The sequence below is a fragment of the Ostrea edulis genome, chromosome 3 (assembly GCF_947568905.1).
Source record: "Ostrea edulis chromosome 3, xbOstEdul1.1, whole genome shotgun sequence".
NCBI lineage: Eukaryota > Metazoa > Mollusca > Bivalvia > Ostreida > Ostreidae > Ostrea > Ostrea edulis.
The window spans coordinates 14737540-14764182 of NC_079166.1; the positions used below are offsets into that span (position 1 = coordinate 14737540).

Genomic DNA, 26643 nt, shown 5'->3' on the forward strand with positions numbered 1-26643 from the left:
AAGGTAACTACCCGGCAATTATTTTATCACGATAAAGTTCGGTTATCAATTCTTCCCATTAAGAAGAGCAACGTCTATAAAAAATGTCAGTAACGGATAAACATTTCCGGGACACGAGTTGCTGGTTTAGATGGATAGCCTAATTTGCCGAGTACTCGGTATATTTTACCACTCCGTTCGCGTTCCCGGACCCAGTAAGCGTGACTAACGACGATTACAACGTACGTACTACTTTCAAATTAGCAACAAAGAATACAGTGTAACCCTCACCCTGACAATAATGTCACATTGTCTACAACATGTGTTAATATATAAAATATTAACACATGGACTTTGTAGACAATACATCATACCTAAGGCCAAGGGGCCAATTGTCAAAATCGTCTGTCCAGAGTGAATTAAACAACTTTTATGAAATATTCTAAACGCCAGAGGTAATTTCGGTCCTTGCATTGGTAATTTTTGTCATTTCTTTGGTAATTTCGGTGATTAGCGGTAATTTCGGTGATCAGTGGCGGATTTAAAGTATCACACCGGTAATTGTCCAATCAAAATGAACTCAGTTGTAATTTCATATATTTAAAGAATTTTTTTTCCCTTGTGCGATTTTTCTCAATTCCTCTTCTTCTTTTCTCTTAATTTTTGTACCCCTGATTAGGAAATTTTATGTAATTTGTAGATATAACCAAGTGTATACAAAGGAACTATTTGCTGTTGGTAGCTGAGGCTACTTCCTGAGGTGCACTCCGGCTGTTTACACACATGTAAAAAACACGTGGATTTGAGGGTAGTCTTGTTTGCGGGTAATTTATTTTCGAAAATGCCGCGTACTGTGTTGTTTTTCTGGTGTCGGCAGACGAGATAGGTAACATAGAACGTTTCTGACTGCGTTAAATTCGGCATCAATTCTGTAAACTGATTTTTAATGATTTTTTCCCTCTGTAGTAATATATAGTAAAAATAATTACCGGTGTGATACCTTGAAGGGGAGCGCGCAGCCCCCCCCCCCTCTATTTTAACGTTAAGGTAAATCGTGGTCTCTTGTTTAGAAAGATGTAAACGATAAAGAAGCAACAATTTCTTCCACTTTCGAAAAAAAAAAATATACGACAAAATCTTTTGATTTACTGAATTACTTTTATTGGGAGAACTTGCATGACAGAAAATATTAAAATTGACTACTTAGGAGACATATTTCAAGCCCCATGAAATCTGTAAAATCCAGGAGCTTCGCCCCTTGGCCCCCACCAGGGCTTTTCCCTGGATCCACTGGGGGCCTCAAGGCGGCTCCCAGACCCCCTACCCCATGAACGTGCCCCCCCCTCCCCCGCAATTCCTGGATCCGCCCCTGGTAATTCTACGCACCCGTGGAGCACTGTAAACAAAATATTATGTTAGCTTTATTATTTGAATATGACTGGTTCTCTATTTCATTTCGATAATGTAGAGGGTCTGATATTTACTGGGTGAACCATTAATCTTCACTCAGGACCGAAACGGCTATCATTTAATATCCCGGAATTTGACTTTCCGTACTTTTATGTAATTTTAATTCGCGTTATCAACTTCCTAATTGAAACACGCGTTTTGAGAGAGAGAACTCAGCTCCGAGTCAGAAATGAACATTATACCGTGCTTAAAATGGGTTCAGCGCGGAGTAGCCAAGGCTATTCCTGATAAAGTAAGATTGCATTTGAAATGTAAATTGTGTAAATGCAGACATGTGATTAATTCAGATCGTACTTATTCGGGGATTTAGGGATGGGATTCAGGGCTCACACTGGACCAAAATTTTGTGTCGCAACCTGGCTCGCGTGCATCGACTCATACACGTTTACTGTAGATCTATATTTCATGTATATTATTCAAGAGGCATTTACAACATATCATATCTCTGATTATTCTTACACAATGTATACAACATAGCTTTGTTTAGCTTTTATCACAAATCACTATAATTATTAGGATATTGTGAAAATCGATTGTATTTCAGCAGATTGCTTTTTAGTCAGTCTGATGACATTGCAGCACAATCATGGTTTGATTTCTAAATATTGTTTTTGGCTACGTTGACTCAATTCTATTTCATACCAGAAAAAAATAGGAGTATTTCATAGCATATAAACTGGCTATATTAAATAAAGACAAGAAATGAGTTTCTAAATGTTTATTAATCATTTTAGTAGTGTAAATGACATATATTACTCATTAAATTTGCAGTCTAGAAAAAGTCACTGATGGCAAAGTTACTGAAAATTAATTACTGTAATATATAACACATGATCATAGTTTCACATCACATTTTCACTGAAGAATCCTGTTTTCATCTTCAAATCCAGAATGACAAAGTGGTCCTTTGGTGAATCTCATCATGTAGAGGAGAAGGGACTTCATGAAGTCTGAAACAAATTTTAAATGGCTTAAGATGATGTGAAGTCAAAAGATGACAGGATAGCAATTTCAGAAGAACCTACTGTTTTGCGTTTCCTCATGGCCATTTTCTAAATAGATCAAACCAAAGACCTAAAGAATAGTGCAATTTCCCAACATTCCTCTATTTATACACTATACTAACGTCAAATGGATTAGAAAATATTGCTGAACATTCTAGTTTACCTTTCTAGATGAAATCGCTTTTGTACTGTGATGAACCGACAAATTAAATTTTATATATTTTTAATAACACGGAAGTATCTTCCATTGACTAGCTTGTGTGCACAATCACACGCTTTTTATTCCATCCAGTACAAAACAGGTAGCTCCCCAGTAATGACTCGGGGGTATCTCTATATTTACGATATGTAGGCAACTGGCACGCGCAAAGTTCATTCATTCACACCTACCTGCACATAGAGGACCAACCCTTTGTTTTGTGTAAACTGCTAAATAAACAAGACACCCCTAAGTCTTATTGTTCCCATGAGACAGGGTATCCACATTCTGCACAGGTAAAACAGCCCTGAGGCTGTTTGGATGCCAACAGCTGAAATTCAAAATGGCGCGCGAATACTAAAATACGAAATGTCCGTGTCGCATTTCCGGAATTTCTGTCGCATTTTTTTCTGAAAAATCGCAAAATGCGACAAATGCGATGGGCAGCGCGAGCCCTGGGATTTAGGGGATCTTGTAATCCAAGATTGCTCTGATCGACTCTTACCCCCGTTTTTATATCGTGACATGTACAGGAGATAGTCACAGCGGACTCCATTTTGAAAAGTGGGAATTCAGGGACACCAGATGGTGTAGCTGCTTTACCTACCTCTTACAACTTTATTTGGCGAATCTATCTTCCAAGACGCGAGAATTCAGTTATCGGAAGATTGTTAAACAAATAGATCATGATTAATACGATGCTATCGCCGTTTAAACGGCCCTAACACCGACAAATGAAGCATCACTTGAATTAGGTCACCGCCTTGCATTCGATTTCTATGCGCATGACGTCAGCACATAAACACACAAAATTCCATGTCAGGGCCATTTAAACGGCGATAGAATCGTATTAATCATGATCTATTTGTAGAATAATCTTCCGATACCTTAATCCTCATGTCTTGGAAAATTGATTCGCGAAATAAAATTGTAAGAGGTAGGTAAAGCAGCAACACCAGCTGGTGTCGCTGAATTCCCACTTTTCAATATTGAGTCCACTCTGACTCTCCCCTGCACATGTCACAATATAAAAGCAGGGGTAAGAGTCAGAGGAATCTTGGATTAGGGATCCTAGGGCAAGATTTCTATCAATTTTGTGACAGATTTTGACGAATTTCTCTTTCAATAATCATCTGTTGTTTGTTGGCCTCGTTTCGAATAAAATACAGCTCCTCATTATTTAACAAATATACAAGAGGAAGATAATTTCTTAAAAGCTACCTACCACAGGGTTTTGACACAATCTGAACAAACTGGTATAAATAGTATAATAGTGAGAAGGGAGCTAACAAAGCAACCAAAAATTCTTGTTTGCTCGCTTCAAACTCTCAGAACTTCGGCATTATCACAATGCATAAAAAGTTTTCCCAGTTGAAAGTCAGAATATTGTTCTGTTTTGAAATACATAAATCGTTTACCTGACGTCACAGAAACTTTGAAAAATAAGTCCAACTTCCGAGAATTAGGTCCGTTGTTGTTAACCCTACACCATTTTCTCCATGCAATTTTCCTTCATTAAGTTGGATTTTATGCATCCATCATCCATTGCAGTCCAACTTAGAATTACTAATTAAAATATAGCTACTTGTGGTCATCCTCACAATATTTGAATGATTGTTGATAGTCATTTTCAGTAGATCAGATTCATTTTCACCAGCTATTAGCCTCTGAGTTCAAACGAGTGAACCATATTGTGGTTGTTCAGCACAGAATGACTCAAGTTCAAAAGGTGCAAAATGATTGGACAATATTACTACTTTTGCTGTGGATTTTCAGCAGAAATTTAAAGTTTCAATATGGTAGGATCAAAGCTATGTGATAAGAAGTCTAGAATATCTTGCAAATCTGTATTAATTTTAAAGTTTACCTTCATGCATTTTTACATTAAAGGTTTATGGGGCGATTTTTCATGCATTTCTCAACCCTCAAAATTAAAGTATTCAAATTTACACTCCAAATTTTTCCGTGCACACATACACATGATACGTAAAATGACTATTAATAACATTTAATTACCATTCATTTTCATAATAGCACGTTTTGAACTTTTTAATCAGTGTCGAATCAATTAAAAATATGAGGTATTTTATTTTTTGAATTCATAAACTTTTTGGGGGAAGATTATTTTATTGTATCAATAGTATTCTTCTCTGGAAACCAGTAATTTTAATTGTTAGAATCATTTAAATATGCATTCGGTACGAATCAGTAGGAGAGTACAATGCATTATGTGTTCTATAAAAAAAACAGTGATGTTTGTTGTTGTTATGAAGGAAAAAAGACATGTATCTATAAAAATTGTTTGATTATTCACTGTTATATATCTGTGAGCTACTGGACAAAACAAAAACATAAACATTTCTTGTTTGGATGTACAGTAGAAATATTATGTTTGAGATTACAATTCTCTCTGTGCACTAAGCAGTATGGAAAAAACAGCAAGGAGTTTCCAAATAAAGACACACTATTTATTAAATGTGCCATGAATCCCTTTATTATACTTGGGTAATTACGATGATTGAATGTATCCAGGTACAACTAATGGCATATTACCTAGTGGGCAACAGAGTGTGAGATGGGCCCAAAAAGTGTGAAACTTGTACATGGAATATCACATGTCTGTATATGATTTTAGTTTGAGATGTTGAAAATGAATTTAGAAAACTAATTACACAATATCTCTGATTGTGGAAAAACAAAAGCTCAAAACTTTTTCTTAAACATGAAGTACACTGCTCTACCTGTCTGATAGATATTTATGTATTTCATTATTTGTTGCAGATACTTCATTTTGAGATTTTGCTTTATACTTAAAGGTTAAACTGAGTGAAGATGAATTAAAACGAGTTATAGAAGACACAAAAGAGTAAGTTTAATACTGTTAATGGTCACATCTACTCTCATGATGATATTTGATGTGTTGTCCATTTGTCAGTTTGTGGGTTTTTATTAATTAACTTAGGAAAAATATAGAAAGTGCACTTGGTACTTTTGTGAGACACTGCAGTTTTTATTCAAATTTTAAGTGATTTTATTTTGCACTAAAGCCAACGTGATTCTAATGAAGATATTGGTTATTGCTGAAAGGCATTCTGTATATCGTATGATAAATACAAGAAGTTAAACTGAGTGAAGATGAATTAAAACGAGTCATAGAAGACACAAAAGAGTAAGTTTAATACTATTAATGGTCACATCTACTCTCATGATGATATTTGATGTGTTATCCATTTGTCAGTTTGTTACATATTGTGGGTTTTTATTAACTTAGGAAAAATATAGAAAGTGCACAACACTTCAGTGAAACAATTGGTACTTTTGTGAGACACTGTAGTTTTTATTCAAATTTTAAGTGATTTTATTTTGCACTAAAGCCAACGTGATTCTAATGAAGATATTGGTTATTGCTGAAAGGCATTCTGTATATTGTATGATAAATACAAGAAGTTGGACGTGTAGTTACAAACAATCTGCACATTTCAGTTCAAGTTATTGGTTTTTAAGTGGATGATTCAGAAAACTTCAATATATTGAAAACTTGTTTGATATTGCATATTCATTTGGAAACTTAAGTATTTTTCATCATTAGTAAAATTGACCTTGTTGATGATGAAGATGATGATGGAGAGGATATGGAGGAGGAGGAAATTAGTGAAGATGACAAACACGGTGCTTCTAAACGTAAAATGGTCGATGATGAAGCTGACATTGAAGCAAAATATGGTCTGGCAGACTATGATGATGAAGATGAAAATGGTAAGCTGGTGAAAAGAGTCTTGATTTATATTGCTTTTTGTTCGTTTTCTTTAGTGTCTTGTAGTCAAACATTGGTATTGTACATAAAGAATTGATTCTACTCATTAGTGATAACCAAGTCAAGTATTGAAGCAGACACCGGAGAATCCTAGTACACCACATGTCATTCAGTCGCCCCATTCCTGTCCCATTCTAGTACACCACATGTCATTCAGTCGCCCCATTCCTGTTCCATCCTAGTACACCACATGTCATTCAGTCGCCCATTCCTGTTCCATCCTAGTACACCACATGTCATTCAGTCGCCCATTCCTGTTCCATCCTAGTACACCACATGTCATTCAGTCGTCCCATTCCTGTTCCATCCTAGTACACCACATGTCATTCAGTCGTCCCATTCCTGTTCCATCCTAGTACACCACACATCATTCAGTCGTCCCATTCCTGTTCCATTCTAGTACACCACACATCATTCAGTCGTCCCATTCCTGTTCCATTCTAGTACACCACATGTCATTCAGTCGCCCCATTCCTGTTCCATTCTAGGTCTAGAATATATAAAATAAGGAATCTACACCTATTTCTCTATACATTTTAGTAACTATTAGATACACCTGTTCAAACTCCAAACAGTCTAAAATCCTATAGATTGTAATCACAGTTTCCTCCCCCTTTTATATTGTGATCATCTAATGTCAAAATTATTTTGAAAAGCTATTGATATTAATTAACTCCAGCTCTCTTTCTGAAATAATATTTGCTGAAACCTGAAATAGATCAAATACAATTGCTGAAAAAAAAACACTTATTCTCATTTCATCCCAAAAGCATTTGTTGTCCCTCTGCAATTGTTCCACTACGTACTTGACAACAATCATCCCATTAAATCACATAGTGTTTGTTTCCCCAATCAAGAAAGTTTTGTTCTCAACCTTTCACTTTTTATTCAGATGTAGGGTTTGATTGGGTTTGATTGATTGATTTAATCTTGTTTAACGTCCCTCTCGAAAATATTTCACTCATGTGGAGACGTCACCACTGCCGGTGAAGGGCTGCAAAATTTATGCCTATGCTCAGCGCTTATGGCCATTGAACAGGGAGGGATCTATATCATGCCACACTTGCTGTGACACGGGACCTCGGTTTTAACGGTCTCATCCAAAGGACCGTCCCATTTACATGTAGGCGCCTCTTACGACAAGTAAGGGTTACTGAGGACCTATTCTAACCTGGATCCACACGGGACTGTAGGGTTTTAAATAAGGAATGACAATACATGTGCAGAATACTCCACTTTATAACCAGTATAGAAGTAGGGTTTCAAATGAAGATTAATTCCCAACCACTCAGCCTTGTATTCTTTAATTCAAAACATTGGTTAATTTGAAATGACTTGCACTTTATATTGAGATATCTGATGTATTGAAGTACATTTAGATGAATGGTCTACTAAAGCGAGAATGTAGTGAAGTCGACTCCATGCTTGCACATAATCGTTTGTTTATACAGGGCTGGATCAATTTGTTGATGGTAAATGTTTCCACACCAACAAATTTTCAGCAAAGTAATTACACGTCAAATTTTAAATCGTTTTCTCTTATGTGGATTGAATTACAGTGTAGCTATTTGTTTATTTATATACATGTACCAAAATCAAAGTTATTGATCAGAATTATATCAACAAATCAAAAGAAAACTGAATGGGAAATGCATTTATAAGAGAGAAGTTGTAAACTACTCTTCTCCAAGATATATATAACACTAGTAGGTAACGGGAAGAGTTGATTGATTTTAATGACTAAGGGTAAATGACCCCCTGGCGCAAACATCTGTGCATCAAAGGACCCCAATAGAAATAAGCTTTAGAGCTTTCATGGGTTATCCTTGGTATGTATGTATGTTTGTATGTATCATATACCGAATAAACATTATTTAAATGATACCAGATATTAAGTAACCTTTTTAGTGGTGCTTGACAAGATATTATTAGACAGGGCTAGTAGCCAAGATTTAACAACAAACATAGATGAATGGATTTTAAGCATTAATGTTGCTTTTATGTTACATATGATTCAGTATGGTCCTACATTTACTAACTTTGAAAACTGATACATGTGTGCACCAAACAAGAAATATTTCAAACATTCTGTTTGATAAATGTGCCAAATATTCAAATTTCTCCAAATAATTATAGCAACCACTTTGTCATCCTAGGTTTGATCATGCATAGAAAATTCATCGACTTCATTATGCTCATTGGGGTTATTAGGAAGAGCTTGCCTCCATTTTGGGAAGAAAGAGCTTATTTTGTGGAATGGGTGTTGTTATTGGATCCATTTTTATAAAATATTGAGAGCCATTAGTACTGACATGGTTGCTGCAATTTACAAGTTTGTCAATATTGTGTGCTGGTGATAAAAATAATTCTGATTTTGTCCGCTTTAAGACATTCGTTGCACATTCATCACAAATATACATACTCATTGATAACTATTTTGACATTATAGATGTGCTGAAGGGCATTGGTGATCTGACTTACTACGCATCAAATGCAGAAGATCCATATGTAACTCTAAAAGATGAGGTATGGAAGTTCTAATGGATAAAAGATGAAAATTGATATTGCCCATCCAATGTACTTATTAAGTTTGCCTGGCATTAACTAATCACAACCAGTCATTGATAATTTTCAGTACTGTTGTAGTATGCATGTTCTGTTAAATCTAGTATTACAGAAAATTATTTATATGCCCTTGGAATTAAAGAATCGGGGGCATATAGTTTTTGGCCCATCTGTCTATAGCAAAAAACTTTCATCTTGGTCATATCATTTACGCCATAAAAGGTAATTAAAAACCTTTCATATTTGGTATGTGTATACCTTGCAACAAGACCTTTCCATTGACACCAAAATCTTTGACCTGGTGACCTTTGCATTGACCTTTGTCCAACTTTTAGAAAATAAATTCGAATACAGGCCCCATCTTTCAAATCATAAGAGGTACTATTTTCACATTAAAGGCCAGCAGTTGGGTATAAAAGCAGCCAATCGGTGAAAATGGTGGAATATATGAATTTGCTGGTCACATTCAGATTGCAGCACTTATTTTGCAAAAATAAAGATTAAGCTGTTGTACTGAAATTTTAAAATGGGTATGCTTATTCCCCTCATAACTGTGCATATTTTGGCCATATCTATTTTAGATATAAATTCTCATGAAGTTTTAATTTTGGCCTCAAAAATCTGAAGCAGGGCTAAATTTGTATTTCAAACTAGAGATTGGCAGTTTGTGGGTGTGATTATCTTTTGTTATTGTTTACACCGGATGTTGACTCACATATTGCACAAGCATGCTTGTCTAGTTCTAGATAAGAGGGATTGCACCAGAGGAAACATGTATTCAAATTACTGTACAACATGGAAAAAAAGTACTTACTCATAATCATTGGTAAATCCTGATTTTAATTTTTAATTATATATAATCACATTCCTTTAAAAAAAATTGGTTAAACTTTATAAAAATAACTCATCAGGACTGTTCAGTCTGATCGCTGTTTCAGAGTTTTGCAGGATTGCTGGTACCTTTTCTCGAAAAATATCAAGCATGGTATTTGTCTGATTAAGCAACAATCTCCTAGGCCAGTTGTGTAACTCCCATTGTCTCTCATCAATGATGACAAATATGTCCAATTGTTCAACCATCACTCTAAAAAATTACTCTCAATCTGGACTCTTACGTGTGGACATTAAAATGTCAAAAGAGACAATCACAGATAGTAGGTCTCCAAATATCATAATGGACAAAGTGTTTCTTAATAATCCTTCAATGCACATGTCCTCCATTGCACAGCTACAATTTCCCCCCAAATTCTTCTCATAATTGAAAGGTACCAAGAGGAAAATCATAAGTATTAGTATATCAAATATACCAATATTTGTGTATATTATAAAAAAACTACATGTTTTAAAAGACATGGATAAAACAATGATGAATTCATTTTGTAGTTCTTAGGGTGAAGTTTTGTTAAAGTAAAAACATATCCTTTCAGTGCCTCACAGATCAAGCAGAGTGGTAGAAAAATGCGTGAAAACTTTAGTTTATTTTGATAAATCATGCCAGTCTCCCTGTTCAAAATATCATCTGCTACAGAGCACGTGTAGAGTCAAGCATCAGACTCTGCTTATTCTGATAACACTGCTAAGCCCTGCCCTCTTGCCATATATGCTTAGTTGCTGTAGGGGTGTAAATTTTTCTAGGTTACTCCCGGCCTTTGTTGACCTTGTGACCTCGACAATGACCATTGATTGATTGATTGAATATTGTTTATCATCCCTCTCGAGAATATTTCACTCATATAGAGACGTCACCACTGCCGGTGAAGGGCTGCAAAATTTTGGCCTATGCTCGGCACTTGTGGACTTTTTATTATTATTATTATTATTGGTTTTTGTACACATAATAAAGTACATGAATACAACAAGTCATATATAATTATCATTATGTGCATGGAGAGAGATAGTGAGAAAGAGAGAAAAAGAGAGAGGCATGTTTTAAGTAAATGTTAAGTTCCATCTGTTCCATTGAGTATCAAATTTTTTCTTTTCACCATTCTTATATGCTATATATTTGTGTGTTTCATAAAATAATTTCATTTGTGATATTGCAGCAGGCAAGTTTAAAGGTTTCTTAGTGCATCTTGCAGTATAGACATAATACTTCAGAAATAAAATGATGTTTTGTATATCACTATTATTTTCAATACAAGCTAAAATAAAGGATTTGTGTGCTTGTGGCCTTTGAGCAGGGAGGGATCTTTATCATGCCAAACCTGCTGTGACACGGGACCTCAGATTTTGCGGTCTCATCCGAAGGACCGCCCCATTTAGTCGCCTTCTACGACAAGCAAGGGGGTACTGAGGACCTATTCTAACCTGGATCCCCACGGGATTTAGTTTTTGGAAATAATAAAAAACCCTACTACGTCTTACGGTTCCACTCTGTTGTAATCCGGGGGTATCAGTGTTTTACAAACACATCTTGTTTCTTGTAACAAGTGTACAAGGGTCCATGAATAGGCATTTATTCTGATTGTAACTAATGTTAGTATTTATTAAATTGTACCACTACACTGATGTTAGATTAGAAGTATAAAAGATAGGTGATATGGAACATTCAGTGGTGTGTGACTTTACCCTGGTTCTTAAAATTTATTTGTGCCTACAGAAAAATACTAGTCAGAAAAAAAAATTTACTTAGAAATAAAGTGTTTAAAAGTTTAGGTAGACAGCAAACTGGATGGGTTTGTCAACTTACTAGAAAGAAATATTTACTTTATCAATGGATATGAATATGTTGATGAGGATTTTTACACTATTATATCATTATAGGGAGTATTACAATATTATAGGGAGTTAGTGATGATGGGATATTACAATATTATAGGGAGTTAGTGATGATGGGATATTACAATATTGTAGGGAATTAGTGATGATGGAATATTACAATATTGTAGGGAGTTAGTGATGATGGGATATTACAATATTGTAGGGAGTTAGTGATGATGGGATATTACAATATTGTAGGGAGTTAGTGATGATGGGATATTACAATATTGTAGGGAGTTAGTGATGATGGGATGTTACAATATTATAGGGAGTTAGTGATGATGGGATATTACAATATTGTAGGGAGTTAGTGATGATGGGATATTACAATATTGTAGGAAGTTAGTGATGATGGGATATTACAATATTGTAGGAAGTTAGTGATGATGGGATGTTACAATATTATAGGGAGTTAGTGATGATGGGATATATTACAATATTATAGGGAGTTAATTATGATGGGATATTACAATATTATAGGGAGTTAGTGATGATGGCATGGCATTTTACAATATTATAGGGAGTTAGTGATGATGGGATATTACCATATTATAGGGAGTTAGTGATGATGGGATATATCATTGTAGGGAATTAGTAATGATGGAATATTACAATATGATAGGGAGTTAGTGATGATGGGATTTTACAATATTATAGGGAGTTAGTGATGATGGGGTTTTCCAATGCTGAGGGGAATTAATGATGATGAATTTTACAATATTATATTATTGTAGGGAGATAGCGATGATGAAGATTTTGAAATCAAAGCCACAGATAACCTGATAGTGGTAGGGAAAGCAGAGAAAGATTTCTGCTGTTTAGAAGTGTATGGTAAGGCTGGTTTTCCACAATTTTAAACTCTATTGCAGTATTTATTTGTACACTTGCCTTTTTACATTTACATGTAGGGATGTAACCCCCCCACCCCCCTTTTTTTAAACAATATGTTTTTTGAGTTATTATTTCATGAAAAGTTTGTTATTTTTACATGTAAAGTTTTATTCATTGGCTGGTTCCCTCCCCCTACTTTTTTGTAACATTGGTGATTGGTAGTTGAAAAAGTTGAAACAAGCTTGAACCAGAGGCAATTATATCGCTTGGGTTCGAATTAACTATTAAAGAGTACTCTTACTATTAAAGAGTACTCTTTAATAATAAATTCGCACCCAAGCGATATAATTGATGTGGCTTGATCTGATGATTGAACCTGTGTACTGAAGGATCACCCCCTTTCCCTTCTTACTTCTCAAGAATTTTCAGATACTCCCCAGGGTAGACAAATAGCACTGCCCGACAATCAGGACAATGATATTTTACAGTCTCACAGGTAAAATTAAAAAAAAATAACTTGTGCAACTGCAAGCAGATTTTTAAAGTAGATATTCGTTTTTACTCAACAGTATATAATGAAGATCTTGGGAATTTGTACGTCCACCATGATATTTTATTGTCATCTTTTCCTTTGGTCGTGGAGTGGCTGAATTATGATGTTGGAGAAGACAAACCAGGTATAACTGTACTGGGAAATATAAACAAAACATCCCTTAAGAAAAGCATATTAATTATATCTTGATTTAACATGTTGAGGAAAGAAATGTATTTGCAACATTGTTTGGTTTACATAGTTATGTTTTACACAATGTTGTTACAAAGAAGATTTATTGTACTGAGTTAACGACTTTGTTAGATCAGGCTATGAAGAAGGAAAAAAAACCAACCCATCCATTTATCAAAACAAATGTTTGAGTTGAGAATCTTGAACTTTTTTCAGGAAGTTTTGTAGCGGTGGGGACGATGGAACCTGAAATAGAAATCTGGGACTTAGATGTGGTAGATTCCTTAGAACCTGTCGTAGTGTTGGGAACTAAGGCCAAGTCAAAAAAGAAAAAGGTAAATAGAGATGAAATCACTTAAAAGGCCAAGTTGCAAAAAAAAAAAAAAAAAAAAAATAAAGGTTAGAATGCTAGAAATGAAAAGAAAAAACCCCCAATCTAATTAAAATTAGATCCTCTGATCTGCTCACTTAGATAGCAACATATCAATATCATGGAGCATAAAAGACCCAGTTTTGATTAGAATGAAGAAAAAGGTAAGTTTAAGTATAGGGATGTTAGCACTTAGAAAGGCCAATTTTAGAAAAAAAAAACAAAAAGTAACTAGAGGTTGGAATGCTAGAAACGATAAGATCAAAAAAGGAAAAGGTAGGTTGGAATGCCAGGATGAGAAGGTGAAGAGAAAGGTATATTGGGATGAGGTCAGGAAAGTTGAGAAGGCCAAGAGAAAGGTATATTGGGATGAGGTCAGGAAAGTTGAGAAAGCCAAGAGAAAGGTATACAGGGATTTTGGCATTGATGAAGTCAGAAAGGTAGGAATTGCTTTCATATCTCCATAATAATAAAAAACAAGACATTTTTCCTCAATTAAGTTGTATAGAGACAATTATGACTTATGAATCTTTTTTGTCTTCTTTGACAGAAAAAAACTGATGGTCACACAGATGCTGTTCTTGATTTAGCTTGGAATGCTGATGTTAGGTATGGTATTGATGATATCAGCAATGAGTGTATTTATTATTGGAGATGTTAGGTATGATATCAGTAATGAGTAGTGATGAAACGATGGTCGCCGACAATTGATTGTCGATCGTTTTTGGCTCTTCGATTCCGATTATCGATTCCATTTTTCATAATTGATTGTCGCCTGTACACTAATTAATATCTAATCCGAAAAGTGGGAATTCAGTGATACCAGCAAGTGTGTATGCTAGTGATGGAAATCAGTGAGAATTTCATATTCGATGATTGGTTTACTGTACCTAACTAATGGAATTATCAATTATAATCGGACATAGAGAAATTCTATAATACAAGTCATTTAACTACTGAAAAATAGGGCTGAAACGATACACCCCTTCACGATACGATACATATTGCAATACTTATGTCACGATTCAATACTTTCAATTCAATACAATTTACAGAAGAAACAACAATAACATCAATTGAAGAAAAAATGAATTACTAAAATTCACAAAATCATAATTTTGAAAGCAAAATGTTTCCAAACTGCCAAACGGCAAGATACCTGTTGGCTCTAGTTTAAACTGATAAAGTTTGTTTTTCTTTTCGTCAACCTCAAGGAAAACAACAGTCTGATCATTATTTGACGCAATTTGTTCCCCATGCAGGTAAGAATAAGTACAGGCCAAGCCTGATGTGTTTTACTGAACCCGTTTGTTATAAACGTATCGAATCGAAAATCGAGACAATGAATCAAACATTAAATCGAGCGTTTATATTTAACAGTATCAATATTTCGGTGAATCGCTTCAGCCTTACTGAAAAAGTGTAAATAAATATTTTCTATGTTTATATTTGTTGTTTCTATGCTGAGAGAGTGTAAATGAATATTTTCTGTTTGTATTTCTTATTCATTTACTATCTTAATATCCTTTAATTACATTTATTAAAGTCAATACCATTTTCCCGGGTTTGAGTACTTTCGCTTTCATGCCATTACAATAAACAAAACTTTTAGGTTAATAAATAGGTCACGGCAGGAATATTCTTCAAATCCTACAGTCCTTGAGAAAACAAAATCTAAAAACCGATTAATTGGAATAAAATTTTCATAATCGAGCGCTTAGAATTTGCCAACAATTGACTGATTTTCGATTATAATCGATGATTGGAACACCACTAGTGTATGCTGCACATATCCATAAAACTAAATAGAAATAACCCCAAAATAATAAACATTTATTAACTACATGTAAATACCGATTATATCAATCATTGATTGATAGAGTTCTTCCGATTATGATCGATTATGAAATTTTTCCGATTTTTCAACACTAGTAATGAGTGTATTTATTATTGGAGATGTTATCAGTAATGATCTCTTATCCATTTCTCCCGAGAGGAAGGACTACCCAAGGTTTTGTCATGCCCTTTCTTTTTTACACTCAGGAAAGAGGTAATTTATACCTATTAACAACACCCTTTGGGAGATGGGTTTAAACGGGGGAGGAGAGGGGGGTTATTCTTATTGAGCATTGCTCACAGTACCTCTTGTTTCTTTTGGATTCATGTGGTAATTCACTGAAATGTAAGGAATTATTTACAGTAGCTTTTAGTTTTATCTATACATGCAGTAAGTGGTCAGATGTTGATATGCACAATAGGTTCAAAAATCAAAATTTCTAAATGTTGAAAAAAAAACAACCCCAAAGTGTGAAAACTGTACAGTGGTTATGTTTGGTTATACATGTGTATGGGTTAGCTCAGTTTGGTTATACATGTGTGTGGGTTAGCTCAGTTTGGTTATACATGTGTGTGGGTTAGCTCAGTTTGGTTATACATGTGTGTGGGTTAGCTCAGTTTGGTTATACATGTGTATGGGTTAGCTCAGTTTGGTTATACATGTGTGTGGGTTAGCTCAGTTTGGTTATACATGTGTGTGGTTTAGCTCAGTTTGGTTATACATGTGTGTGGTTTAGCTCAGTTTGGTTATACATGTGTGTGGGTTAGCTCAGTTTGGTTATACATGTGTGTGGGTTAGCTCAGTTTGGTTATACATGTGTGTGGGTTAGCTCAGTTTGGTTATACATGTGTGTGGTTTAGCTCAGTTTGCATACATGATTGTGAGGTGTATTGAATATTATTTCTCTCACTAGAAATGTTCTTGGAAGTGCGTCAGCTGATTGTACGATAAAACTGTGGGACTTATCGGAGGGAAAGCCGGTGACGACCATCATGCAACATGATGACAAGGTATGTGTGGCAGTATAGACTTAAAGTGCAGATTTTTCACAGACATGCTTCAAATAAGAATTAGATTTCATTTTTGAAGATACATGAGTGCGTGGACTGCAGCGCTTTACACCAGAACACTTCCTGAAGCGTTTTAGCTCTTCATGAAACATATGCTGGTGTAAAGTGTCGCTGTTCATGCCGGCGTGTATTTTTCAAAAATGAAATTTATTTTTCTATACTTACATTTTGCTTTCATTGCTGTCAGAATGTTCTCAGCTGTTAAAATAATCCTACTGTATTGATCAAGATTCATACACATTCATGAGGAAATGATTATGATTTAATTGGTAAAGATATGGAAGGTAAAAACATTGGAAATGTAAATGTGTAGTGGTGAATCCCTTGTTTTATTTAACTACTGTATGAAATGTTCTAGAGCTACATGTATAAGTGAAGTTGTTGGAGAGTGTGTGACTTCAGAATCGCCTTATTCTGGACAAAACTTTTCAGTAGATGGATGATTGACTGTATTCAGTAACTTCTCAGATGAACCATAATCTGGACTGCTGAATAACTGTATCCTACACATAATCCAGATTGCTGGATAACTCTATCCTACACATAATCCAGACTGCTGGATAACTCTATTCTACACATAATCCAGACTGCTGGATAACTCTATCCTACACATAATCCAGATCACTGGATAACTATCCTACACGTAATCCAGATCGCTGGATAACTATTCTACACATAAAACTGTAATCCAGACTGCTGGATAACTCTATCCTACACATGATATTTACAATCCTTTTCTTTTTTTCAGGTTCAGTGTCTGGCCTGGCGTCCATCGGATTCATCTTGTCTCCTGTCTGGATCTTTTGACAAGTAATGCACATAATCTGTTTAAGATATCCAGTTATGTCGTACACTAGCGGTAAATTTAACCTGGTTGGCAATACTTCAGATGATTTAACATTTTCTATTGAATCTCGTTAGAGAGAAGCTTTAATGGAATGTAAATAGCACTGTATTAAAAGTAATCTGACCTGCATCTGTTTTTAGTACGTTAAAACACTGTTATAGTAAACCTCCATGGCCATCGAAAAACAGTTTGTATCAACCAAACTTCATCTTTCATTATTTTCCTCTCATATGGAAATGAATATCATTTTGCAATCTGCGTGAATTTGTTATAAGTGTGCTTGTAATATGTGTATTTTACTGTATTGAAATGAAAACGTTTCGTTTACAAACTGTTAACCAGTGCAATGCACAATTTCAAGTTTTGTACGATTTATTTCAGGACAGTGAATATGTATGACTGTAGAAATCCCAGTAAAGATTATAAAACCTGGACTTTAAATGGTGAAGTGGAAAATATCCTGTGGGATAAATTCAATCAGTCCTATTTTTATGTGAGTTTTAAATGCAATTATGTTACTTTAGGAAAATTTATATAATTTGAAAAAAAAAAAACTTGCAGCCATGAAAAGACTTGAATCTCGTTGGTTTTTGCAGGCCACAACAGACAATGGGTATGTGTTCTACATGGACAGTAGGCTCCAGAAGCCGGTGTTCTTACTTTCTGCACATGATGAGAGTGTAACAGGTAGGCTTTCACAGTCTGAGTGTTCAATACATTTATCATCATACCTCCAGGACGTGTGGTAACACTGGTAGATTAGCAGTCGGCCAATTATTCTGGAGAGGTGAAATATTTTTATGTGCTTAAACTTCAAAATATATGTACATGTAATTTAGAGGCTCCTGTTGATGTGTGACAATAAGAATTCAACATATTAAATTAATATTTTTTGTGTTTTTAGGTCACCTGAATCAGGTGATGACCTATTGTGATTTGTGGTTGTTTATTGGTACAGTATTTAAACATAATAAACTTCTCTAAAAGTACATCTACGTGACCATTTTTCATCAAATATGGTGTGGACTATCTATAGGGAAAAGTATACAAAATTTGTGAATTTTATGTTCACTGAACCCTTGGCGCCTGAGGGGTGTGGTCAAAAACATCAAAAAGAAATTATGCAATCTTTAAAAATCACTCAGAGACAATGCATTATCAACAGGCATCATTTCTTCCATACATGCATGGTTTTGTGTGTTATATCAGGTGACCTTTAAGACGTATGAGCCTTTTGTTTGTTATATACATGTGTAGTAGTTTTAATCGTGATAAACATGTAAGAATGACCGTGTCACAATTTTACTGCTGTATTTATTGCAGGGATTTGTCAGAGTTCGTCAGTCCCAGGCTTGCTGATTACCACCTCCACAGACAAGACGATGAAAGTCTGGGATATCCAGAACAACAAGCCCTCCACAGTTTTGGAGCGAAATCTCAGACTGGTAAAATCATTAAGGATCTTGCATTGTCCATTATAAAATACTGGTGTCACTGTCCAACATCTGCCTATCCATTTGAGTGGAATCACATGGTATAAAAAGTCTCATGAGCAGACCTTTCTGTATCACACAGCCAAACTTTTAATTGTCAGCTGTATATCATGGCTTCATGGTACATGCATATACTGTTATAGGGATTGCAGCATGCATCGCAAAGCAATACAACAAGCTCACTCTCACCATTACACATGTGAGTCACCTGATTTGCTCTTCATCATCTGAAAAATGATGGGTGATTACCCAAAGTGAACTGCAAAAATTCGCTGTCACTGCAGTATGTCGTTGAAAAACTTGTAAATAAAATAAATTGTTTGAAAAGCACGAAAAAAACCCACCCCAAAACATTTTTGATTACTAGACAAGTTTTCTCACATATGTATTCATTGTTGTTGATAATTGATAATAAATGAATAAAATTTAAATAATTGTTTGGTTTGAAAGAAAAAAACATCGAAGATAAATGTGTTGTCACAATTTAATACATTTTACATCGACTTCATTATATTTCTCACATTAAATGAATAGAAGTCCAAAAATGAAATGTCTAAATTCATTTTGCAAGATGTTAAGGGTCTCTGCCCGACGTCTCAATGGTCACACCGTAAAACATATGAACAGGAGATGTTAGTTCGTACTGGTAGATTTCTTCTGTTGGAAATTTTCTTGTGACTCAACAATTTATCATTAACTCCTGCAGAGCTGTGACTGAAATTAACTGTGTAATGTGCGTCTGTAGTTGAACAAAAGTTCTTGCTCTGTATTTCTGACACATGCTGCATTTGTTTTGTAGAATCAGTTGTTTTGTATTTCTGACACGTGCTGCATTTGTTTTGTAGAATCAGTTGTTTTGTATTTCTGACACGTGCTGCATTTGTTTTGTAGAATCAATTGTTTTGTATTTCTGACACGTGCTGCACTTGTTTTGTAGAATCAGTTGTTTTGTGCTGACGTTTGTCCTGAAGCACCATTTGTGTTTGCCATCGGCGGAGAGAAGGAAATCAAAGTCTGGGATATTAGGGAAAGTGCAACAGGTATTCATCTTTATTTTCAAATGTTACCGGACTGGCTCTCTTTTCTAGCCCTCCATATTCATGTTCAGAAAATGAAAGGGCTCTTAAACTGACAATTTCTTGTCAAACTTATCTTAATTTCACAGAATGTAAACCAGTGCTGTCAGTAACGTTATAAGTTTAGTTGTTTTTAAGGTGACTGTAGCAGTCGTTTTCTCACATCCTTTTCTCACATACAACCCATTCGTGGCTTACTGATTTTGACTGCGGATAACTCTGTTTACCTGATCGGGATATAGGGCTCATGGTGGGTGTGACAGGTCGACAGGGAATGCTCACTAATCTTAGGCACCTGATCCCACCTCTGGTGTGTCCAGGGGTCCGTGTTTGCCCAACTATCTATTTTGTATTGCTTAGTGTTCCAAAGTTCTTCTTTGTTTAACCCTTTTTTGGTCCATCCTGAACTTGGTTAATATTACCAATATTACTGACTTAAATGACACTGTCCAGTTACTGGGGTGGATTAGTGGAAACTTTAGTGATTGTCTTAGTGGGTATGTTTGAAGAAAGTGGATTTTAATCTGACAGAGTCTCAGCAAAATGTTACTCCTTCAAATGTCACAGTAATAGAAAGCCATGAGTCAGACATTGATTTATTTAAATATCTTTCACATCTCATGTTCACAACCCCTCATACATGGTTGATGAGTTTCAATCAAACTTGGTACAAAGTTAGTGTGCATTAAATGGGAGGGAATGTTTTTTCCTAAAAAAAATTGGTAATTGATTGCCCTAGGTGTAGATATCACTTTATTACTCATCCCAAATACTCCAACATTGTTAGAGACTTTTAGTTCTGAAATACATGTGTACATGTACAATGTATATTCTTAAATTCTTAGGTGACAAAACCATAAATCTACTCACTACCCAATTACCATTTCTTGTAATGTCAGAAATGAGGCATTTTATCACCTGATGTGTGCACACCCCCCCCGAGGTTCTGACTCCAAGGCAGGACCCAAACTTTGCATATAGTGTTTATGTGTAGAACATTTGAATAACATATTCACTACTAGTGATACTAAATTGAAACTAAATGGATATTTAGAAGGAACAGGTAGTCCTTTAATACTAAATTTATGAATTTCATGATCCCATGCATGTGTGCGAATATTGGTACCAGGGTTGGGTCAAAATGGTCAGTATAGTGATTAAATGTTGTATCATTTGAAAGATTTCTTCCTTGATTTTGCTGATAATAAATGTACATGTATGCAAAAACTAAATGCATTTTTTGAAAAAGCAGAAAAGGATGTACCAAAATTGTGAATTTTTCAACCTCCGGGTTCTGACTCGAGGTTAGGTCTGAAATAGTCATATAGTGTTGATATAACAAATGTTATGTAAAGTCATTCATCAGTGTGGGCACTTTATGGAGCATTTGCTATTTTTAGGTCACCTGAGTTAAAAAAAATCAATGTATTTATTTTATGGCTGTTAAAATGTATAAAAGATTGTTAATAAGATCTTCATTGTACTAAATATGTGCAACATACATTGTCAATCTGAATACCACATGGGTTTTAGTCATTTTTCCGTGTTTTTTCAAATAATGGTCCAAAAATTTCAAAATAAAATTCTATCCTCTTTTCTGTGGTTGGCTGTAAACAGATGTTATTGTCAATTTTTAGTAATACGCTTTTGGTGCATGCCGAAATTGTTAATGGTTTATAGAGTAATACAGTAATTACAATTAATACGAATTATTCATATTCATGATATAAAATATATTCAGAAAGTGAAATTTTGATAACAAAAGAGTCTAGATTGTTTTTACGTTGTTGTGCATACCTATGATAGTTTGATTCATGGCATATGCACAGGAGGTTATCAAAACACGGACAATTACGGAATCCCAGAAATTACACACAAGAGACAGGAGAATCACGGACAGATTTTTTAAAGTCACGGATTCACAGATACAGAAGTTATGGAAATTCTATAAATTGATTTCACTGAAGAATTCATATGAAAAATGGATTAAAATAAAATATATTACTTGTATAATGAAAGAAATATACAGTTTCAAGTTCAGTCCGTAAGTTTCGCATGTTCATAATGTGATGAAACAATTACAATGACGTCACAATGCATGGAGATTGTAAATAACGATGTACGCGGCTTTATGTGCAGCAGAGCAAAATTTTGAATTGGGTCTGTTGTCCTTAAATAACATCTTGTTTAGTGTTATTGATACTAAATAGATATTTAGAAAGAGCAGGTAGTCTTTTACCAAGATTTTTAATTTGTTGATCCTCGGAGTAGGGGTTCTGACCCCAGGGTGGGGCCAAACTTATAAATTATATAGTATTTATGTGCAAGGTTGCTGATACTGTATAAAATCTAAATGCATATACTTAATAGGAATAGCAGATTCTGAAAAGGATGTACAAATAATGGTGAATTTCACAACTGTTACGAAATTAGAGTTATCCCTCTTTGTACATGTATATCAGTTTTGTGTATCATGTGACATCTTCAGTGTCGATTGTGATGTAACTGATTTACATGTGTAGATGAATTAAATGTCGTTCAGTTAACACGTGCTTTAGTGATCTCCCCGCGCTCACAGAGCCCTCATTATTTATGAGTTAGTACGGAAGAACCAGGGTTTTGCCTCTAGGATGGGTCCAAGTTAGTCATGATATCTTTTAATGTTAATACATGTACACCTATTATATGTTAAGCCTTTCATCAGTGTATGCACTTTTGAGGGTAGTGAAGTTTTAAGAACACATCTTGTTTTATACTGTTGCTGAACATTAAAATTTAGCTTAGATATTCAGAACAGGAAACGTAGCCCTTTAGAGAAGTGATACTTTTAACTAATATTCAGGTGATTGATAAGGCCTGTGGGCCTCTTGTTTTTTATGTCCCATATTATGGTCGTCCGTCTGGACCTTGTGGGCAGGATACAGACCGAACCGTAAGCTCCAGGATTTTACAACTTGGTACATTTGATCACCATGATGAGAGCAAGATTCCTATTGTTTTTCAAGGTTAGAGGTCAAAGTCGCAGTATCACTTAGTTGGCAAAACTTGTAGGCAAGATACAAACCAAACCACAAGCTCCAAGATATTGCAACTTGGTACATTTGATTACCATGATGAGAGGAAGATGCCTATTATTTTTCAAGGTCAAAGTATCACTTAGTAGGGAAACCTTGAAGGCAGTATACAAACTGAACTGTTGGGGCTAGGACCGTCAAACTTTGTACACATACACTTTATGCCAAGTGGAGGATGCCTTTTGTTTCTTAAGGTCAAAGCTGTAGTAGCAAGATACAGACTGATTTGTTGGGGCGAGGACCATCAAACTTGGTACACATACATCATATGCCAAGTGAAAATATTACCTAGAGAGTACATGATTTGTCTGTTTTTACGCTGCAAAGAAAGTATGTCACGTACACCTTGATGATTGCTGATACTACCTGAAGCCAAGTTCTACAAATCATGGTGTAAGAAAAACACCCTATATTAGCTTTTCACGGGCGTATTATGTACTGCTGGTGGTACTCCTCTTTTAAATGACGTGGTATACATTTGAAGTATCTTTGGGACAATGGTAGAATCTGGGCTTTTGCATCCCCGTTGCCTAGCTAGCTTAGTGGTAGGGTGGTATCTGCCAAACATTGAGTAGACCAATATTAAAAAATCATTTTCTCTACAAACTGCAGATATGTAAGAAAAACTAAATGCACAGTCATGCAGACCAGGGAGGTCTCTACCAAAATTGTAAATGTCATGATCCCCGGATTAAAGGTTCCGACTCCAGAATGGGGCCCAAGTTGGTATATATAGTGTATATATGTAAAGCATCAATACGGAAGTTCCGAGTTCCCCAACAGTTATTCCCCATTATCGAACTCTTCCGTAAATTATGACGTAAAATATGATGACAGTGGGTACATTTGCTAATTACTATCGTTGTATTATTTCTTAAAAGATGATATCCAGAGTTTCTGAGACCATCCTATCTCAGGGGAAAGGCAACTTAAGTGAGTTTATGAATATTGGATAACAAAATGGCTCGAACAAATATTGTTAATTGCCATCTTTCTTTGATAAAAGGGTCACTTATGTAGAAGAGGAAACGAATAATGATTTAATAGCCAATTTGATGATCTTATTCAAACAAATTATGCTTGATATGGTCAGAATATGCATACCAGTGATTGATATAAACAAAAGTTATGTTTTTATTACAATTTACATTAATCGTATGTAATCGTTATGTACAATACCAGTCTACGATATAATGTATACATTGTGTACCCACCACAAGTCATAAAATGCGAAAGAGTTTGACAAAGGGAAATAACTTTTGGGTAACTCGGAACTTGCGTATTAGATAATATCTTCTTTAATGCTATTCATATATATAAATTGAAATTAATAGTTATTTAGATGGAGTAAGGTGTCCTTTACCAAAGTGTAAATTTCATGATCGCAGGGGTAAGGGTTTTCGTTCCAGAGTGGGACCAAAATTATCAGTGATAATTGTCTTTATCATTTGAAACAGTTTCAAAAGTTTGCTGATACTGTATTAAAACGAAAAGCATATTTAGGAAAAACAGAAAAGGGTGTACCAAAATTGTGAATTTTGCAACCATAGGGTTTTGACTCTAGGACAGGCCCATAATTAGTCAAATCGTGTTAATATCACATATTATGTAAATAAGCCTTTCATCAGTATATGGACTTTCAAAGGCATTTAAATTTTAAGAACACATCTTGTTTTATACTTTTGCTGAACATTAGAATGTAGCTTAAAAGATATTCAGAACAGGAATTTTTTTTCTAGATTTCATAGCCCTTGGGACTAGTGATACTTTTAACTCAAGTGACCGCTAAGGCCTGTGGTCGTCTTGTTAAAAGAACACATCTTGTTTTATACGGCTGCTGAATCTAAGAATTTAGCTTAGATATGCAGAACAGGAAAATTATTATAGATTTTGTAGCCATTGTGCTGCAGTTAGTGATACTTTTGACTAATATTAAGGTAACCGATAAGGCCTGTGGGCCTGTTGTTTTTACTGAATTTGAAAAGGGTTTACTTTTAATTTCAAAAACCGAGATGACTTTGTGATCAAGAATATTTTTACTGAAAGATACATACATGTAGATTAACACTATCAATCTTTCTCGCGGAGTCACTCCACATTTGCATAAAGGAGATGATTTCAAAATGTGCAATTTTTTCCTCAATATTCCATGAAAAGTCCAACATTTATGGCATTATGTTGTAGTAGGAATACAAATATTTTTTTTAATATTTCAGTGAGGAAACATTTTGCATCTAGGGCACCTGTTGGTGTGACAATGGAAGGAGATGATGATGTGAAGGAGGAGATGGAAGAAGCCATGAAGGGAATGATGATTGACAAAGAGGAAGAGGAGGACGTTCAAACTCTGCTAGGGGAAGGGGCCACAGCAGGCCCCTCAACCAAAAAGAAGAAAAAGAAGAAACGGAAATCTCAAAAGCAGAATTAATTTACTATTGTGTTCTGCTTTCCGGGGGGGGGGGGGGGGGGGGGGGGGGGGGGGGGGGGGGGGGTAGCTAAAGCTATGCTAATGGTTTGATTGGTTGAGATTTTCAAATATGGATACAGTCATGTTACTGGTTGAAATTAGCTTCTGTACCCATGTCATTTAAATTTTGTTAGAATGTATGTTAAAGAAATAAAAATAACAAATTTACTGTGAAAGATGTTTATTGTAACCATACACAAGTGTTTAGACAAAGAATAATGGTCTCTGTGATGGCAATAATTGGTCCACTTTTAAATCTACAGTCATTTTCTACATGAAAGCACCATCTATAATTTTTATCATCATGCACCGATACATTTTTGGTAGAAACATCATTTGGAAATCTTTGAAGTTAAAAATTAACATTTTTATGCCCCCTTCAAAGAAGAGGGGCATATTGGTTTCCACCGGTCAGTCGGTAGACCACGTTTGTTGTCTGCTCAATATCTTGAGAAACATTCACTTGATCATAATGATATTTCATATGTGGGTTGGTTATGAGTAGAAGAGGAATCCTATTGTTTTCAGGTCAAAGGTCAATCTACTCTGGACATAGGAAGACCTTGTCCGCTAAATATCTTGAGAACCTTTTACTTGACTGACATCAAACTTGGTACACTAGTACATCCCAAGGAGTAGATGACCCCTTTTAATTTTGAGGTCACATGACCCTTAATTTGCTTGACAGACATCAAACTTGGTACACAGGTACATCTTCAAGAGAAGATGACCCCTATAGATTTTGAGGTCATATGGTCCAAGGTCAAACTGGACATAGGAATATACTGTCCACTCAATATCTTGAGAACACTTTGCTTGACAGACATCAAACTTGATACACTGGTACATTTTCAGGAGAGGATGACCCTATTGATTTTTAGGTCACAATTGGTCAAAAGTCAAACTGGATATAGTAATATACTGTCCACTCAATATCTTGAGAACCCTTTGCTTGACAGATGTCAACCTTGGTACACCTTCGAAGATGTCCCATATTGAATTAGAGGTCACATGGTCAATCTGGACATGGGAACATACTGACCTCTCAATGTTTAGAGAA

General features: G+C 35.2%; 1 protein-coding gene and 1 long non-coding RNA gene across 3 annotated transcripts; one reads left to right on the forward strand and one right to left on the reverse strand.

The window, feature by feature from the left end:
- The first annotated feature begins 1552 nt into the window (after window positions 1-1552).
- On the forward strand, window positions 1553-25752 carry LOC125674140 (periodic tryptophan protein 1 homolog). Of its 2 annotated transcripts, XM_048911216.2 has the most exons (15): window positions 1553-1681; window positions 5469-5518; window positions 6242-6408; window positions 8916-8992; window positions 12529-12625; window positions 13195-13302; window positions 13566-13684; window positions 14270-14328; window positions 16470-16566; window positions 17375-17436; window positions 17855-17966; window positions 18070-18160; window positions 18797-18918; window positions 19904-20006; window positions 25333-25752. In XM_048911216.2, the coding sequence occupies exons 1-15, from the start codon at window positions 1619-1621 to the stop codon at window positions 25542-25544; spliced, it is 1539 nt and encodes a 512-aa protein (XP_048767173.1). In that variant the 5' UTR covers window positions 1553-1618; the 3' UTR covers window positions 25545-25752. The 2 variants fall into 2 exon arrangements, with proteins under 2 accessions (XP_048767173.1, XP_048767174.1); XM_048911217.2 differs by lacking the exons at window positions 1553-1681; window positions 5469-5518 and adding an exon at window positions 5763-5821.
- On the reverse strand, window positions 2153-2824 carry LOC125674143 (uncharacterized). The gene is made up of 2 exons (XR_008801783.1): window positions 2617-2824; window positions 2153-2399 (listed from the first exon to the last, which is right to left on the reverse strand). It is a non-coding gene; the product is annotated as an uncharacterized LOC125674143 (long non-coding RNA).
- Window positions 25753-26643: the final 891 nt, after the last annotated feature.

What these genes read in the sequence shown, in the direction of transcription:
- LOC125674140 (XM_048911216.2), top strand. Translation starts at nt 1,619, where the DNA reads ATGAACATTATACCGTGCTTAAAATGGGTTCAGCGCGGAGTAGCCAAG. An exon ending in CTGCTGTTTAGAAGTGTATG is followed by an intron (nt 12,626 to 13,194) that starts GTAAGGCTGGTT and finishes TTTACTCAACAG; the next exon opens with TATATAATGAAGATCTTGGG. An exon ending in CTGTCTGGATCTTTTGACAA is followed by an intron (nt 17,437 to 17,854) that starts GTAATGCACATA and finishes GATTTATTTCAG; the next exon opens with GACAGTGAATATGTATGACT.